At 39.5% G+C, this 18,759-nt stretch overlaps 1 protein-coding gene across 11 annotated transcripts in view; it reads left to right on the plus strand.

The window, feature by feature from the left end:
* The first annotated feature begins 2,536 nt into the window (after window positions 1-2,536).
* DPY19L4 (dpy-19 like 4) overlaps window positions 2,537-18,759 on the plus strand; it is a 71,304-nt gene continuing 55,081 nt past the window's right edge. For 7 of the 11 annotated variants that reach the window (XR_007148489.1, XM_047841863.1, XM_047841864.1 and 4 more), the window contains exons 1-3: window positions 3,780-3,906; window positions 8,367-8,477; window positions 16,935-17,059. Coding sequence is in view for 8 of the 11 variants with exons in the window: in XM_047841863.1 (XP_047697819.1) it covers window positions 3,891-3,906; window positions 8,367-8,477; window positions 16,935-17,059 (252 nt within the window). In the remaining 3 variants the exon portion in view is untranslated. Of the gene's footprint in view, window positions 3,373-3,779; window positions 3,907-4,043; window positions 4,120-8,366; window positions 8,478-16,934; window positions 17,060-18,759 lie in introns of those variants that run through there. The other 4 variants (XM_047841871.1, XM_047841872.1, XM_047841867.1 and 1 more) reach the window with 3 other exon arrangements.

Consider the following 18,759-nt stretch of genomic DNA (forward strand, 5'->3'; position numbering starts at 1 on the left):
GGAATTTCAAATAAATAGATAATTTTTATTAAATATGGCCCAAATAATACATGAGACATAATTATACAAAAGTGTTCTGCATTTTATCTGGTACCTTTAATATATAATTCAATTCAATTTCACAAATATTTAGAGAGCATACTATCTGAAAGAAAAGAGGAATGGATCTTGGTACAAAGTCAGCAAACTGTGTCTACTAAAACAGAAGTTTGCTGGGAAAATCTCAGTAATAGACCACTAAATGCCAATAATGTTTTGCTTTAATTTAGGAGTATTCTTTCATATGACCAATTTGGTCAAAAATCTCTTTCTAGAGGAGTTTTAACACTAGAAAAAACTGAAGTTTAGAAAATGTCCAAAGATGTCTAATTTAAAAATATTTACTTACTTTGGAACACCTGGGAGGCTCAGTCAGTTAGGCAGCCAACTGTTGGTCCCAGCTCAGGCCATGATCTCATGGTTTGTGAGTTGGAGCTCCACATAGGGTTCTGCGCTGACAGTGCAATGCTTGCTTGGGATTCTCTCTCCCTCTGCCCTTCCCCTACTTATTCCCTCTCTCTCTCTCTCTCTCTCTCTCAAAATAAATAAAGTTTTAAAAATATATATCTATTTATTTACTTGTTTTATTTTCAGGAGAGCAAGAGTATGCACATGAGTGTGGGAGAGGGGCAGAGGGAAAGAGAGAATCCCAAGCACGTTCCGTGGTCAGCACAGGGCCTGATGTAGGGCTCAACACAGGATTCGACACAGGGCTCAATCCCACAACCCTGAGATCATGAACTGTGCTGAAATTGAAAGTCGGATGCTGAACCTACTGAGCCACCCAGGTGCCACAAAAAAAATTTTAATGTAATATAGATTGTTTAATGTATCTCCCTTGGGAGGACTACAGCGTTCACAGTTTGACTCTGTTGGTTTGTATGACTCCTGATCAGTGGAAGAGGAAGACAGCAAATCCTTACAATGAGTGACAATAGAGAAAACGTATTCAGGAGGCGTGGAAGCACAGCTTCAAACAATGAGGAATAAGTGAGGCCTCTATGAGAAACAACTGAGGAGCAACTGAGAGTGTAACCCTGATTCCCTTTCCTTTTAAAAAAAAACTTTTTTTTAATGTTTATTTTTGAGAGACAGAGAGAGAGACAGAGACAGAGACAGGGCACAAACAAGGAAGCAGCACAGAAAGAGGGAGACACAGAATCCGAAGCAGGCTCCAGGCTCTGAGCTGTCAGCACAGAGCCCGATGTGGGGCTTGCACTCATGAACTGCGAGATCATGACCTGAACCGAAGTCAGATGCTTAACCAACTGAGCCATGCAGGCACCCCAACCCTGAGTCCCTTTTAATGAAGAGGTACAGGGGGTAAAATTTCACACTAATCCAAAATCACAATCAGAACTAGTGAACAAAACAGCTTCAAATCAAGGGATAGTTCTCATGGATAGTGTAGAATACACAATTTATGTTGGTCTTCTAAGTCACACCCACAGCTAATACTTGCTATTATCAACAACTTTTAAGTCAATTCCCAAAATATTTGTCTACAAAGTGTTTTCAAAGAGTTGAAAGTATGGGGATCAAACATGACCAAAATACAAGCCAGAATATAACTGTGGTCAGGGTGCTACATGTTTCAAAAATGAATTGATCTCATTTGGTTAAGAGGTCACAAAGGAGATGGTGTTTGAGAATAATATAAACATGTTGTTAACTAATGTGCAGTTGAGAGTTTATTATATAATAAAAACAAAATTCCGTATCTTTAGGAGAGGAAAAGCTGAACTTACACAAGGATTTTCTATTTCTGTTCTGTTCTAATAATAACACAAAGCATTTGACAGAAGAATGTTGATGAAATAGACTTTGCCTGTATCTGATTTCAAGTAGCTAAGTCCTCAGGGGCTTTTTTTTTTTTTTTTTTTTTTGAGTTCATTTATTTTGAAAGAGAGGGAGAGAGTGTGCTCATGAGCAGGGGAGGGGCAGAGAGACAGAGGAGGGCTAGGGGAGAGAGGGAGAGAGAGAGAGAGAGAGAGAGAGAGAGAGAGAGAGAGAATCCTAAGCAGGCTCCACACTGTCAGTGCAGAGCCTGATGCGGGACTTGAACTCGAAGTGATCTTTGGACCATGCATCCATACCCATGCCCATTGCCATCTGGAAGCAGCTGGTATTAGAGAATAATGGATTGGCCTTCTGAAAACTCAGATATAATGCCTACTGCAAAGCAATATCTTGAGCAGTTAGGGTTCTATCTTTTCAGATTATGTATATATTTTGAATACAAAATGGCCCATTTCTCTCAAAGCAAAATGAGAGATGGAGGGGAAATAGAATGCTCCATTCTCATTACCCTTATGTGGAGGTTTTAGGGTTCAAGGGAAGAACAATGTTTCTACTAGGAAACAAACACAATCATGATTCCACTGGTTATCTATCTAAAGATTGAATAATGATCTTTGTTCTTTCATATTTTCATTTCATTTTAAGAAGCTGTCTTCCCTTTCTATCCACTACTGTTTAGAGCAGGTACATTTGTAATTAAGCCCATCAGTCACCTTGAGGTGATTATGAAGGAACTATAGGAAGAATGGTCATCATCACCTCAAGACTCTCAGAAAAACTGTTTTTCCATGAGATGGAACTCTTGCAATGAAGCTCATCTAATAAGAAGAGCACTCTGGTATCTGCTGTCCATGGCATGGGCCCTGCCATAGCTTCAGGTTTTCAAGGACCATACATTTTGTTCTCCGTCCTTTGATCTGGGTCTTTTCTGGTCCACTGGCAACCTCCACCGTGTTTCTAACTCCTGGTCCAGTGTTGTTTATGGGCAAGACTTATGTATAGGCAACCAAAGCCATAAAAAGAGTTCTTGGAACCGTTTTTGCACAGCACTGAAAAACGCTAGCTTCTCTCCAAATATCCTAACTTGACAAAGGCGCTATTAGGCGAATCTTCATGCCTGCTATGAATGGGATGTTCATAATTACCCCATGACTTCAGTGAGTTCTTGTGCTTCTTTCTCTCGCTCTAAAATGAGCATTTTCTCATCTAAATCTACTTCTGGGTATTGTTGGGGGAAAGTTCCTGGCATTTGTTGCAGAATGCCAGCCGTAATACAAGCAAAGATATAAACAGCGTAAGAAGTTAAAACTATGTTCGGCTGCTGTGGAATATCTGAATGTATCCGCTCCCCCCACTGACCTTCGTATTACTGTTTCTTTAAATATGTTGAAACGCAAATGCATTTGTCCAACCAGTTTGGGGAGTTAAAAACAAAGTTCCAAGCACAAGCTTTCTTGTAATGAGCACGTGGCCTACTACACCGAAGCGCCACCCAGAGCGTTTTACCGCTGCCTGAAATCAGCCGGCACGCAGGTACCGAGAGGAGTTCGGAGCCCTGGCTTCCAGATGGCCTCCAGTCCATCTCGGGGGCCTCAGCTTCCTCTCTGTAAAATGGGGCGCGGACGGGGTTCGGATCTGGAAGACGTGGCCAACGCTATTCTCCGACTGAGTCGGAAGACAAAAGCCTCGGCCAGCCCCCTGCACTCCCACCTTTCGGAAGGGGCGGGCGAAGGGAGGGGCTTCGGCAAACGGCTGGAGCGGGCCCGGAGCGAGGGCTGTGGGCGGTGCCACCCGCGGCGACTCCCCTTCCTGCCTGCGCAGGCCCAGGCACGCCCGCAAAACGCTCCGGCTGCCCTTCGCTCCCGGCTCTCTGGTTCCCGGGCCGCCCGGGGGGACGCGGTTGGCGGCGACACCAGAGGGGGGCGGGTCAGGAAGTGGGGGCGCGGCGGCCGGGAGCTGTCCTGGGGCTGCCGAGGGGCTCGGCGACGCTGAGGACCGGCGACTCCGGGCCGCGCGGGAGCCTGAGGGGCGCCCGGACCTCCGCGGAGACGATGGCGGAGGAAGAAGGTGACGGCCCCGGGGTCCAGCGCGCCAACTGTCGCTCGTGGTCGCGGGAAAGAGGGGCGGGGCGCGAGGGGCCCAGAGGCCTGGGCTGCGGGCGGTCAGTGGCCGCGGCCGCGCGGGGTGGGGGGCGGAAAGAAGCGGGGCGGCGGCGGCGCGGGGACATTTAGGAGCGGAGTGAGTGGCCTGAAGTTTTGTCCGCCTCAGTGGGAAGCAAAGGTGGAGCTTAAAGTTGGGAATCGGGCTGGTAGAGAAAAAGCTGCGGGTGGGAGGAGTGCTTGAGAGGGGAGGCCACTAGCAGATAATTAATGGGGTGGGGAGCATAGTTTGGTTTAGAAGATGGAGGCTTGGGCACTGAGTGCATATTTGAAAGTGAGAGTGTTTAACCAAATGCCCCTCATTCTGAGTGCCCTCTTCAGAGGTCTGTGGAGGCTGATAAATACGAAGTCACAGGGCGAGAGGAGCCGCACGCCTAGAGTGTAGAAAGAGGCGGGGGTTGGGGAGGGGAAACTGAAGAAGGCCTGGTCACTTACAGGTTAGGGGGAGGTGGCAAAGGCTGAAGGGTGTAAGTATTTTGGGAGGATTAGGAAGCCACGAGTGCTTTGAGGGTGAAAGTGGGTGGGCCGGAGAAAGCTTTCCATGCCCCCACAGGGCCAGTGTTAAGAAAATTAAGCCCTTCAGTAATATTTAAAATAAGTATGAGAGACAAATGGGGAGTTGGAGGAATTGATCAGCTAGTGATAGATATCACAGGAAGCATTCATGGCATAACAACTTAATAATACCAGTGCTAGTGTCAGGAACAGGTCTATTTGATGGTGTCGCTTGACTGAGCAGTTAGATTTTGCATCCTGGTGGGAAACATGACTTTTTACTTCCTTGAGTGCGGTTGTGAATGTGATCTCATTTAGATTTAAACCTTTATTGAACCAAGAGTGCAAGGAGGGAATTTCAAGAATTCGGTGGAAAGTGATATTTAAAACATTGTTTATTGCTCTTTGGCTTTCTGCCTTGTCTCTGTCTATGCTCACACTGACTTCATTATCTGCCTCCTCTTTTTTGAGTTCTCAGAGTGTTAAAGCTGATCTAAATTTAAGACACTTCCTAATATACAACTTAAAAACCAGTGCTGTTTGTAGTTGATAAGGGATAAGTAATTCCATTTGTTACCTTCGTTTTATTTTTGGTTGCAGTAGTTTAAAACATTTCTTGATTTTTTTTTCCTTTTCTGACTACTTGCAAATCTGTGGAGTAGGTTGATAAGCTAGCTTGTATGTTTCCATGAGCCCTTTCATGCTTAATCTAAAGCAGGAAAAAAGTACTGCAATACTAAAAGTCTTTAATATTTTGCATCATGCAAAATGAGAAATTGCTTTAGGATATTATGGTTACACTTAATTAAATCAATACCACACTATTCTGTAAAATTTACTCATGGGATAAAAAAGGAAAAATGATTTTTCATTGTAGAATTACAGATAAGCAAATACATGTTAAATGGAACAATTAATGGATTGAAGTTTTCTTAAAATATAGTTTCATTCAACAAATTTTTCAATTCTGTGAACATTTGGTGCCTACTATGTTAGGTGCTGGGATATAATAGTCAGCAATGAATAATTATATTCTTATTTATTAAAATAATGCTAGTAATGATAATATTTATAGCAAACATGTCTGTGTGCTAGGCATTATTTTGTGTGCCTTACGTTTATTTGGCCCTCTAAATTTTTTCAAAATACATATTATCTTAAAATTAGTCTACATGGTGTATTTTACTTGTATCCATATCTTCCCTAGATCCCTTTTTTGTTATCATTCACATTCACTTGGATCCTTTTCATTGTCCCACTGTTACTCCACGTACATAATTTTGAGAATCTCATCTTATGAAAAATGTCTTTCTTGATGCAGTAGAGCCTCAGGTTGTTCATACTTAAGGCTTCCTGAAAGAAATGTTAGAACAAACAAGTGACAACTTTGAATACAGCAGTATTAACACTTCATGTGGAATAGTTTGGATGGACATTTGCTGGCCTATTTGTAGCTCTGCTCACTATCTCATGTGAAGGTCGCTGGACCAGAGACTGAAATACTGGGTTATTTTTGTGGCTTTGTTGTCATTTTCATTTTATTTTTTAAGTTTATTTATTTATTTTGAGAGAGAGAGTGTGTAAACGAACCATGGGGGAGGGGCCGAGAGAGAGGGAGCGATAGAGAACCCCAGGCAGGCTCTGCATTGCACTGTCAGCACAATGCTGGATGCAGGGCTCGAACTCCCTAACTGTGAGATTGTAATCTGAGCCTGAGTTGGGTACTTAACCAACTTAAGTGCCCCTTTATGTTATCATTTTCATTTAGTTTGACTTTAAAAAAATATGTATTTGTTTATTTTGAGAGAGAGTGCATGTAAGGGCAGAGAGAGAGAGAGAAAGAAAGAATCTTAAGCAGGCTCTGTGCCGTGACCGCAGAGCTCATGGTTCATGAGATCATGGCCTGAGCTGAGATCAAGAGTTCTATGCTTGGGGCACCTGGGTGGCTCACTCAGCTAAGCGCCTGACTTCAGCTCAGGTCATGATCTCACGGTTTGTGGGTTTGAGCCCCCGTCGGGCTCTGTGCTGACAGCTCAGAGCCTGGAGCCCGCTTCGGATTCTGTGTCTCCCTCTGTCTCTGCCCCTCCCCTGCTCACGCTGTGTCTCTGTCTCTCAAAAGTGAACAAACATTTTAAAAATTTAAAAAGAAAAAAGTTTTATGCTTAACTGACTGAGCCACCCAGGTGCTCCTAATGTTTTTGGGACAGAGACAGAGCACAAGTGGGGGAGAGCTTAACCGACTGAGCCACCCAGGTGCCCCTTGTTGGGTGCTTTTAACTTTTCTTTTATCACAGAGCAGGGGAAAACAAATTTTTTTTTAGTTTATTTAATTTATTTTGAGAGAGAGGGAGAGAGGGAGAATCCCAGGCAGGCTCCGTGCTGTCAGCATGAACCATGAACATCATGATCGGAGCAGAAACCAATAGGGGCACCTGGCTGACTTAGTTGGAGGAGCATGCAGCTTTGTTTCTCAGGGGCGTGAGTTCAAGCACCATTTGGGTATAGACATTTAGAAAAAAATAAATTAAGAAAATGTGTATTTGTTTTTTCATTTTCCACAGTAAAGCTAGAGGATTTTTTAAAGGAATTTTTAAACGTTTTATTTATTTAAGTAATATCTGCACCCCACATGGTGTTCAAACCCTTGACCCCAAGATCAGGAGTCACGTGCTCCTCCGACTGAGCCAACCTGGTGCCCCTCCACTGTAAAGGTAGAACCCTTCATCTGATCAACAGTAGCTGATTCATTTTCCTTTTGTGACTTGTCTTTTTAGGCTCACATTTCATAGCCTAAAGTCATTCCTAAGAGAAAAGAAAACTCTCCTCTGCTCCGTTAAGAAGGAAATAAATTTCTTGAACCATCTTATAAGGTTGGGAGGACAGTCTGCACCTACACGACAGTCATAGTTGACTCTGTAAGATAATTAATTCTAGGAAGGAAACGTAGTTAGGTTGAATATAGTAAATTCTTGTTTCATTCGGAATTTAGTTTACTAGTTTGGAGGTACTTTTTGCTTTACATTTTTTATCAGACATAGAAAGGGTAGTCTAATATTGGGAAATTTTCTGACAACTTCCCACATATAGGGATATTTATAGGTTCAGCCTATTTCTAACACCTAAATCTATAAAACAATCTATTACAATGGCAATACCATAGCACTGTGAAATTCTGCAGAGCTTGCAGGATTATTTTAAAAATGAAGTATAATTTTATGATCAATGTATTTTACTATATTCAAATTAAAAAAAATGGTTAATCCTTGAATGATGAATGTGATACTCTCAGGTAACTAGAATATTATGCTAATGTATTAAATAACACCTTGTTCCCCAGTCATTCTAGAAAGGAGTTTACTTATTTTGGGATATTTTGAAAATAACATTATCTCAGGAGAAGAGCTTGTTGATTTATCACTAGGACTCTGAAAGCACAGATGGCAGACAGAACCTAAATTTTTTTTTTTGTATGAAAGATTGTTTTTCAAGAAGTGCTAGGGGCGCCTGGGTGGCGCAGTCGGTTAAGCATCCGACTTCAGCCAGGTCACGATCTCACGGTCTGTGAGTTCGAGCCCCGCGTCGGGCTCTGGGCTGATGGCTCAGAGCCTGGAGCCTGTTTCCGATTCTGTGTCTCCCTCTCTCTCTGCCCCTCGCCCGTTCATGCTCTGTCTCTCTCTGTCCCAAAAATAAATAAACGTTGAAAAAAAATTTTTTTTAAAAGAAGTGCTAAAATAATTGTGGAAAAAAGCTATCTTTGATACTAAAAGATCTCTATGTGACTCATTGCCCTATTATAATAAAAGTGAATTCGTTTGGATTACAGATTAGAACAGCTTGATACACATGTTGCAATAACTTCTTAAATATTTTAAGGACCAACTGTAGAACTGCGCCAGAGAAGAAAGCTGAAGTCTTCAGAAAATAAGGAATCTGCCAAAGAAGAGAAAATTTGCGATACTCCAATGCCTGAAAGAGCTCCAAAACGTAAGTTAGATAAATTTGTTTTCATGCTACTATAAAAATGTTTTTTTATACATTAGGTAGTATATTTTATATTAATGTTTTAAATGTTTATGCCTATTTTGAGATTAATTGTATGGTGTTGGCAGTCAACTTTCATAGGTTTTGTTGTAGAACAAACCCTAAATCTCACTGGCTTACAAAAGACACTTATTTCTGACTAATGTTACGTGTTGTGGCTGCAGGTTGGCTGGTTTAGCTTCATGTATCTTGAAGGAACAGCCCCTATTTGGGATATGGTTTTCTTATGGCAGAAGAAAAGAACAGGAGAACAGGCAGAATCATTCAGTGTCTCTTAAAGTTTCTGTTGAACTGGCACACCATTACTTGTAGTCACATTCTGTTGACCCAAGTAAGTCACATAAGTCACATAATTAATCCAGACAATGAGATGGAGAAGTATACTCTGACTACAGGGATGCATTGCAAGTCACATGGTAGTGGGCAGAGATGAATAATCTTTTTATAAGAAAGGACAAAATAAGTGGGAATAATAATAACAGTCTACCACATTCTGTCCTTTTAGTCATAAATATTTGCTTTTCTCCGTCAGACAAAATACTCTCACTACCTCTCTGACCCAGGAAGACACTCAGTCTTACCTGGTCATGGCATCAGTCTTGAGGCCCAAGGTCTTGTTCAGGGCCAGCTATGATTCATTCTAGTCCAGAGACCCATGAATTAAAAAGATAAATTATGTGCTCTGTGTCAGGGGTCTCCAAGACCACCCCCGTTTGGTGATGAGCTAGAAGGACTTACAGCCTCAGAATATTTACAGCTGTGATTTATTACAGTGAACAGCACAAAACAAAATCAGCAAAGGGAAAGGTCTGTGGGCTAAAATCTGTAAGATCTAGGCATAAGCTTCCCTGATTCCTTTCCTAATGGAGTTACACAAGATGTGCTTAACTCCTTCAAGCATCAAATTGTGACATTTGTAAAGTTTTGTCTACCAGGGAAGCTGGTTAATGGCTCTGCACAGAATGTGTGTGTGTGTGTGTGTGTGTGTGTGTGTGTGTATGCGTTTTAATTTTAATTTATTTTGAGATAGAGTGTGAGTAGGGGAGGGGCATAGAGAGAGTGAGAGAGAGAATCCCAAGCAGGCTCTGCACTGTCAGAGCAGAGCCTGATGCAGGGCTCGAACTCACGGACTGTGAGATTGTGACCTGGGCTGAAGTTGGACACTTAACCGACTGAGCCACCCAGGGTCCCCTGCACAGAGTTTTTACTGTTAGCTGGTCGCCATACCTTTTCCTACCACATACCCAAACTAGATTCCCAGAAGGAAAGCAATGAGCATGAACCACATTGTTTGTACAAACAGGTCAGGTACAGTAAACTAACATGAGAGAATGGTGATAACCCTCCTGAAATCCAAGTTCCCAGATTCCAGCAGAGTTTACCTTGCAAGCAGACCTTTCTTGGCAAAGTAATTGTAGAGCTGCTATGCTATGTTAACTTTTCTTTCCTCAGAGGAAGAGAGACGTACATCAGCCACTGGTTCATAGCAGTTTTGAAATCCTACAAGATAAATATGAGGTCTTACTCTGGTGTAGGGATGTTTCTTGATTAGGCCCCAGTTGTTTACCTTGGGAGTAGCTTCATTATTCTGTGTGGTCCTTGAGTCCACCCTCTAGAGGTCCTTCCTTTTCTGTTATCCTGCTGAACCATATATGAAGATGGCTTTGGAGAACATGCCATCCTTAGGGACTGAAATGCCTTCTCAAATTGCTTCTTGCCCATAAAGAGTCGAAGGCACATTTATATATATTTTCCTCAAATAAGGTAAAGGCAGTGGGTCATCTATAGAGCTAGTTTAGGGGTTAGCAGCAAGAAAATTTTTTGGAAGCTGGAAAAATAATAATCCATGTTATGCAGTGACAAAACATTTGTATCTGTTTCCTGTGAATAGTTACAATTTTAATACTAAATTTTTTTATTATTTTAGGTAACAAGATTATAAAACAGAATGTTACTAGAGTGCCTTGGTTATCAGCTGCATTTGATTACAAGAAAGATGAATTTAAAACATTTGGCTTATTTGCAAGCGGGAATGAAGAGAAAAATAGAGAATCCAAAATTTCTGGGACCTGTAGTGTTGAGTTAGAACTGTCTATTTCAGCTAGTAAAATCGAGAAAATTGAGAAATACTTTGAGTAACAAAGGCTGATTAAGATGAATCCTCAGGGGCGCCTGGGTGGCGCAGTCGGTTAAGCGTCCGACTTCAGCCAGGTCACGATCTCGCAGTCCGTGAGTTCGAGCCCCGCGTCAGGCTCTGGGCTGATGGCTCAGAGCCTGGAGCCTGCTTCCAATTCTGTGTCTCCCTCTCTCTCTGTGCCTCCCCCATTCATGCTGTCTCTCTCTGTCCCAGAAATAAATAAACGTTGAAAAAAAAAATTAAAAAAAAAAAAAAAGATGAATCCTCAGGGCAATGACTAAATCAGGGGCATGGCTGTCAGCACATAGTTTGTTAAAATATATGAATGCATTAAGGTATTTCCTAGTAAATCCTTTCAGTTGGATAAAGTAAGATAGAGTGTGGTTCTACAAAAGCTCAAATACATGTAGTTAAACCTTGCCACGACTCATCTAGAAATAAAATTGTGGTTACAGTAGTCCCCCACCTTATCCAGTAGTTTCAGTTTCCATAGATTCAGTTATCTGGTCAATCAGAGTTTGGAAGCAGATGATCTGCTTTCTGACGCATTGTCAAAGTATGTACTGTTAGCGTGTAATGCTATGTCACACTCACAATGCCTTGTCATTCTTCTCACTTCATCTCATCACATGGGAATTTTATCATCTCCTATCATCACAAGAAGTAAAGTGAGTACAGTACAATAAGATATTTTAAGAGAGAGACCATGTTCACATAACTTTTATTACAGCATATTGTTATAGTTGTATTTTATTATTAGCTATTATTGTTAATCTCTTACTGTGTCTAATTAATAAATTGAACTTTATCCTAGGTGTGTATGTATAGGAAAAAACATAGCATATCTAGGGTTCACTACTAGAATTCAGTTTGAGGCATCTGCTAAGGATCTTGGAATATATCCCCCACAGACAGTGGGGAGGGGGACTACTGTGTAGTTGTTGGAACATGGAACTGAATAGAATCAAGTAGGTAAAAAGCTAACAAAATTGTTTTTTTCTTTGCAAAAATAAGTGATTTAACTGTTAAAAATTAAGGTACAGGCATACCGCCTTTAATTGTGCTTCATGTTGTACTTTGCAGATTATCTTTTTTTTCTGTTTTTTTTTTTTGTTTTTTTGTTTTTAAATGTTTATTTATTTTTGAGAGACAGAGCGTGAGAGGAGCAGAGAGAGAGGGAGACACAGAATCTAAAGCAGGGTCCAGGCTCTGAGCTGTCAGCACAGAGCCCAATGCGGGGCTCGAACCCACGAACCTGAGATCATGACCTGAGCCGAAGTCGGAGGCTTAACCGACTGAGCCACCCAGGCGCCCGTTTTTTTGTTTTTTTAATGAATTGAAGGTTAGTGGCAAGCAAGTCTATTGGCTCCATTTTTCCAACACCGTTTGCTAACTTTATGTCTCTGTGTCACATTTTGTTAATTCTTGCAGTGTATTATCATTGTATTTCTTGTGGTGATCTGTGATCAGTGATTGTGACTCATTGACAGCTCAGGCGATGGTTAGCTTATTTTAGCGTTAATTAAGATAGGTATGTTGTTTTTATAGATGTAATGTTATCGCACACTTAATAGGCTACAGTATAGTGTAAACATAACTTTTATATATACTGGGAAACCAAAAAAATTAATTTGATTCACTTTATTGTAGTGGTCTGGAACTTTACTGAGGTATAGCTGTATAGTTAACATATTAAAAAATGCCCAGAATCTTAGGTGTTTTATTAAATGAGTTTTGACATCTTAGTCCAATTAACAAGATACAGAACATTTCCGTTATCCCAGAAAGTTTCTTTGTATCCCTTCCAGTAGATTTTCCCTGTACCCCCTAAGACAACCACTCTTCGGATACTTATCAATATTGATTAATTAGTTTTGCATGTTGTAGAATTTCATGTAAGTGGAATCATACAACATGTGTGCTTTTGTGTCTGGATTCTTTCACTTAGCATTTTATCCTTTAAAAATATAATCATTTTGGGGCACCTGGGTGGCTCAGTTGGTTAAGCATCCGACTTCGAAGGGCTCAGGTCATGATCTCGCGGTCCGTGGGTTCGAGCCCCGCGTCGGACTCTGTGCTGACAGCTCAGAGCCTGGAGCCTGTTTCAGATTCTGTGTCTCCCTCTTTCTCTGACCCTCCCCTGTTCATGCTCTCTCTCTGTCTCAAAAATAAATAAATGTTAAAACAAATTAAAAAAAAATATATATAATCATTTTGAGATTCATTCATGTTGCTGTAATTTTCTAACTATTTTCTTGTTGGACATTTGAGTAGTTTTCAGTATTTAGCTATTATGAATAAGGCTTCTGTGAACATAGTTCTACAGATATTTTTGTGGACATTTGTTCTTTTTTTTCTGTTAGGTAAATATCTAGGAGAATTGCCTGCTAAGCTTTTGAGAGATGTACTGTTTTGTTTTTTTGTTTGCTTTTTTTTTTTAACGTTTATCTGTTTTTTGAGAGAGAAAGAGAGAGAGAACGTGAGTGGGGGAGGGGCAGAGAGAGAGAGAGAGAGACGGAATCCAAAGCAGGCTCCTCACTCTGAGCTGTCAGCACAGAGCCTGACGTGGGACTTGTATTCACAGACCGTGAGACCATGACCTGAGCCAAAGTTGGGCATTTAACTGAGCCACCCAGGCACCCCAAGAGAGATGTACTATTAAAAGAACTATCAGCCTAAATTTAAGAGGATGCAACTATTCAGATCTTAAAATGATGTATACATGCAGGAAACAAGCTGAATAAGCTGCTCTTAGGATGTTTTTCTTGAAAAGCAGTGAGAGTGTTTTGCGTTTGGGCAGGAAATGAGTGTTTGTGATGAGTGGGGCAGACCCTGGTGGACTCTTTTACTGTTCCCAAATATTTGCTGCTTTCCCTAAAATGAATTATCCATTCCTTCCCATTGCCATGTGATTTGGAGCGCAGTCTCTGAAGCAGTGTTTACTTCACTACCTCATTGTCAGGCTTATCCACGTGACTCACGTGGACCAATGGGATGTGAGTGGAAGCAACACTGTACTAGTTTTGACCAGAAACTGTAAGAGGCATTGTATGCTCTGCCTGTTCTCCTGCTCTTTTCCTCATGAGAATAGCATGTCTCAAATAGGGATTGACCCCAATCTGGAACTCTGAAGAAAATCCAAGAAGAACCACAGCTAATCTGAAGTCTGGAATTGGGTGGAGAGTCACTGCAGACCCAATACCAACAAGTAGCATAAGTGAGAACTAAACCTTTATTTTGTAAGCCACTAATAATTTGGGGTACCTTTTTTTTTTAATCACAGCAAAGCTTACTAATAGAGTGGTTATTTAAAACATTTTGGAAAATACAATATAAGAAAGATTAAATTAAACAATCTAGAGATAACTAGAGATAACTACTATAAAATAGTATTTCCCCCTGACTACAAAAATATATTTTTAGGGCAGAAAATATGGAAAATGGAGAAAAGTATAATAAAAATAAAATATATGAATAATGCCAGTAGATGGAACTACTCTTAAAAGTTTTGGCAAGTATTGCTTGTATTTTTTTCAATGCAGTTATACTTTTCCGTTTTTTTCCTTTTTTTTTTTTTTTTTACTTTTTGTGAAATTGAATCTTACATTTCTTTTCCTAACATGTCATTAGATTTTTCGTTAGCTTTAAATATTACTTAACTATGACCTGTGTTACTGATACAGACATTTATGTAGTGCTCTTTTTTTTATTCCATTTTTGACTCTTCACAAAAAACTTTGAAAACAGCATATTTAGTATTAAGGTAAGACATTTATATGTAGGATTTGGTTTACATACTTTTTATAATAGCCCCAGATAATTAGGGTTAATTTGCCATTATCTAAGACTTAATGAAAAAAACAGGAAGAGATACATGTTCAGAAACTTGGAAGAACTTTTGTTAAACTGCCACCATTGATAAGTTTCCTTACCAGTTTTTTATAGTTCATATTATGTCAACATTGCTTTAAATGACTATCTTATATATTTTTGCACATATATTTCAACCATAATAGCTAGTATTTACTGAGCTCTTACTATGTGCCAGGCCAAATGCTTTACACATGCTGTTGAAAACAGTAATTTTATTTATTATTTTGAAATGTTTATTTATTTTGAGGGCCAGAGAGCAAGCAGGGGAGGGGCAGAGACAGAGGGAGAGAGAGAATCCCAAACAGCCTCCACACTGTCAGCATAGAGTCTGATATAGGGCTTGAACTCATGAATTGTGAGATCATGACCTGAGCCGAAATCCAGAGTTGGACGCTTTACTGACTGATCCAGCCAGGTGCCTCTGAAAACAGTAATTTTAAAATGATTTTGTTATACTGATACTAATATTTGATTTATTGAGTAGTGTTTCTAAAGCATTTTTTTAAATAAAATTTTTTATTTATTTTTTTTAACGTTTATTTATTTTTGAGACAGAGACAGAGCATGAACGGGGGAGGATCAGAGAGAGGGAGACACAGAATCTGAAACAGGCTCCAGGCTCTGAGCTGTCAGCACAGAGCCCAACGCAGGGCTCGAACTCATGGAGCGTGAGATCATGACCTGAGCCGAAGTCGGCCGCTCAACCGACTGAGCCACCCAGGCGCCCCTCTAAAGCATTTTGAATATAATTCTCATAGACTTACTGATATCTTTTTTAAAAGTAATCTCTACACCTAACATGGGGCTTGAACTCACAGCCCTGAGATCTAGAGTCCCATGCTCTCCTGATTGAGCCAGCCAGGTGCCCTGACTTAGTGATATCTAACTATTTAGTCTGCTTAATGTCTCTAGTATTATATGAAAACTAGTATTTATTAAATAATATTTTGAAAATGGTTAAGATTTTAGTTAAGCTAAACGAACAAATCAGCAAGTTGAGTTTTTTACAGACCTGTCAGTCATTCAGTAACAGAACACTGGACTTTGGGCCCTTATGCCTTATTATTCCTAATAGCTATAGCAGGACCAAATCATCCTGTGTGTAGAAAATCCAAATGTGTTTTATGTTGTTTCATCAAGAAGTAGTTATATATATGTAACAGTTGTATATGATGTTTTAAATACATAATCATCAAAGATCATTGAATTATATACTTTAAATGGCTATATAATATGTAAATTATTCCTCAAGAAAAAAAACTCCTTGATAAGGAAAAGCTATCAATGGTAATTCTGAATGAACCCCTATCTTTCCTTTAGATATTTCGTAGTACATTACTTTTATTCTTTCTTTTGATTAATAGATTTTAATTTTTGAAACCTTTTTTGATTTATAGAAGAACTGAACAGATCGTGTAGAGTTCCCTTGTTATACCCTCCCTCTGCCCACACAGTTTTCCCTCTTATTAACATTTTATATTAGTATGGTATACTTGTTATAATTAACCAATGTTGATACACTTATTTTTATTTTATTTTTATTTTTAAGTTTATTTATTTTGAGAGAGAGAAAGCAAGCTGGGGAGGAGCGGGTGGGAGGGGGGGGGAGAGAGAGAGAGAGAGAGAGAGAGAGAGAGAGAGAGAGAGAAAATGAATGAATGAATGAGAATGAGAATCCCAAACAGGCTCCACACTGTGGCACAGAGCCCGACGCAGGTCTCAAACTCATGACCCATGAGATCATGATGTGAGCCAAAGTCAGAGGTTTAACCAACTGAGCCACCCAGGTGCTCCGATACAGTATTTTTTTTTTTAATTTTTTTTTTTTCAACGTTTATTTATTTTTGGGACAGAGAGAGACACAGCATGAACGGGGGAGGGGCAGAGAGAGAGGGAGACACAGAATCGGAAACAGGCTCCAGGCTCTGAGCCATCAGCCCAGAGCCCGACGCGGGGCTCGGACTCACGGACCGCGAGATCGTGACCTGGCTGAAGTCGGACGCTTAACCGACTGCGCCACCCAGGCGCCCCCCGATACAGTATTTTTAACTAAAGTCCACACTTTATTCAGATTTGTTTAGTTATTACCTAATGTCCTTTTTCTGTTCCAGGATCCTACATTACATTTAGTTGACATTACATTTAGACTCCTCTTGGCTGTGGCAGTTTTTTTAGGCTTTCCTTGTTTTTAGTGACCTTGACAGTTTTGAAGAGTACTGGTCAGGTATATTTAGGATGCCCCTCTATTGGAATTTGCTGTTTTTCTCATTAGATTAAGGTTCTAGATTTGGGGAAGGAAGAACAGAGTTAGAATTGGTTACTTTTTAAAAATAGAAGTGCATAAATATAAATATCATCTACATCTGATTACTTTTAATATGCTTTTTCAGATGTATTATTTCAGCGCTTTGCAAAGATTTTCATTGGCTGTCTTGCAGCAGTTACTAGTGGTATGATGTATGCTCTGTATTTATCAGCATACCATGAACGGAAATTCTGGTTTTCCAACAGGCAGGTAAGAAGAAAGAATTTTGAGCATATGGAAGTTGTTTTAGTATTTAATTTTAACTTAAGTAATGTGTTTTACAGGGAGCCAAAATATATGTATGATAAGTATGAAAAGTGCTTTCTTATTTACAGCCATTAGAAACAAAATGGTGTAGAAGCTGTTTTAATATAGTCACAGGGTCAACCTTGAAAAATGTAATACAATATATTTCAAGGCCATAGAATAGAGACTATGGGTTTCTAAACTAAGGGTGCTTTCCTTCATGTAACTAGCTTATCAGGAGTTTTTGAAGACAGTGAAATGTTACAGTTTAGTCAGTCTTTTAGTTTATGGAGTTTACATTTCAGAAACAGTCTATAGAAATTTCAGCAGTAAAATATTTTAATTTTTAGATGACATGATTAGAATGTTTTTGGGGGATTGGAAATAATTAACATGCATGACAGTATTTATTAAGTTGTCTCTTACATATTAGTATGATTAATGTTTGGTTTTAAGTCATGTGCATTTCACAGACTCTTTAGGCCCTATAGTTACTTAATTCATAATTTAGCCTTTGAATAAGTTTGTTCTCAGACTTCGCAATCAGATACATCTTTAATATGCATTGACAAAGTTCACAGTGTTATCACTTGACTCTAGAGACTTCTCTTTTTTGGTCCAAGCTGTTTTGTAGTAGTAGTAGTAGTCGTCGCCTTCGTCAAACTGACTAAATGTTTTTAAGCCGTTGATTGACCTAATCCCACCAAAACATTTAGCTGAATAATTATTTGTATAGTCTTGACAAAAGCTATTACTGTAGCATATCCTCTGTTTCCTTGAAAATGTTATGCAGATTAACCATTAGTAGTTCTCAATACTGGATGTACAATAAAGTCATCTGATGAGCTTTCAAAACATAACCTCCCTCACAGACTCTTAGGTGGGGTACTGGGGAGTGTCTGGGATCAGTATTTCAAAATATTTCCAAGAAGTTGTGTTATTATAGGCAGAATTGAGAACAACCAAAGGTTTGAAAATATAGAAGGCATACATCAAGAACCTTGTTTTTTAAAACATTGTATATGAGCCAGGAACATTGACAATACCCGGGAGCTTTTTCAGAATCGCAGATTCTCAGGCCCTGCTTTAGAATCAGAATCTAATCAGAGATCTTTTAATAAGATCTCTAGGAGTTTCATATACACATTAAATCTGAGAAGCATTGATCAAAAGTTTACATCTTTGAAATCTTAGAAACAAATTATTTCCATTCATAAGGAATCATTTTAAGGAAATATATTTAATGAACTCCAAATGAGGGGGAAAAATTCACTGGTCAAATAGATATGGGAAAGGTTTTCTCTTTTGAGATTCACCATGCATAACATATACTGAAACTCTTAAAAGTCTTGCAGTAAAGAAACCCACTAATTTTCTTTCATGCGACCTTTTCACAACTCATGTAACCATAGAACTATTTTATTTACTTATTTTTTTAACTATAGAACTCTTACGTAACACTCATTTATATCTTAGCAAGTTCTGTTGATCAGATCTTGGGGAAGCTGGTCTGATATCTTTTGTATTAATTGATAAATATTCATGAAAATAAAGAAGTTAAAAGCATTTTCAAAGACTATAGATTTGTGAAACCTTGATTCATCTTGAAATGCACAATTTTTCAGAGTTTTTGAATTACCTATATTCTTGGCTCTGTATAGCCC

The sequence above is a fragment of the Prionailurus viverrinus genome, chromosome F2 (assembly GCF_022837055.1).
Source record: "Prionailurus viverrinus isolate Anna chromosome F2, UM_Priviv_1.0, whole genome shotgun sequence".
Lineage (NCBI taxonomy): Eukaryota > Metazoa > Chordata > Mammalia > Carnivora > Felidae > Prionailurus > Prionailurus viverrinus.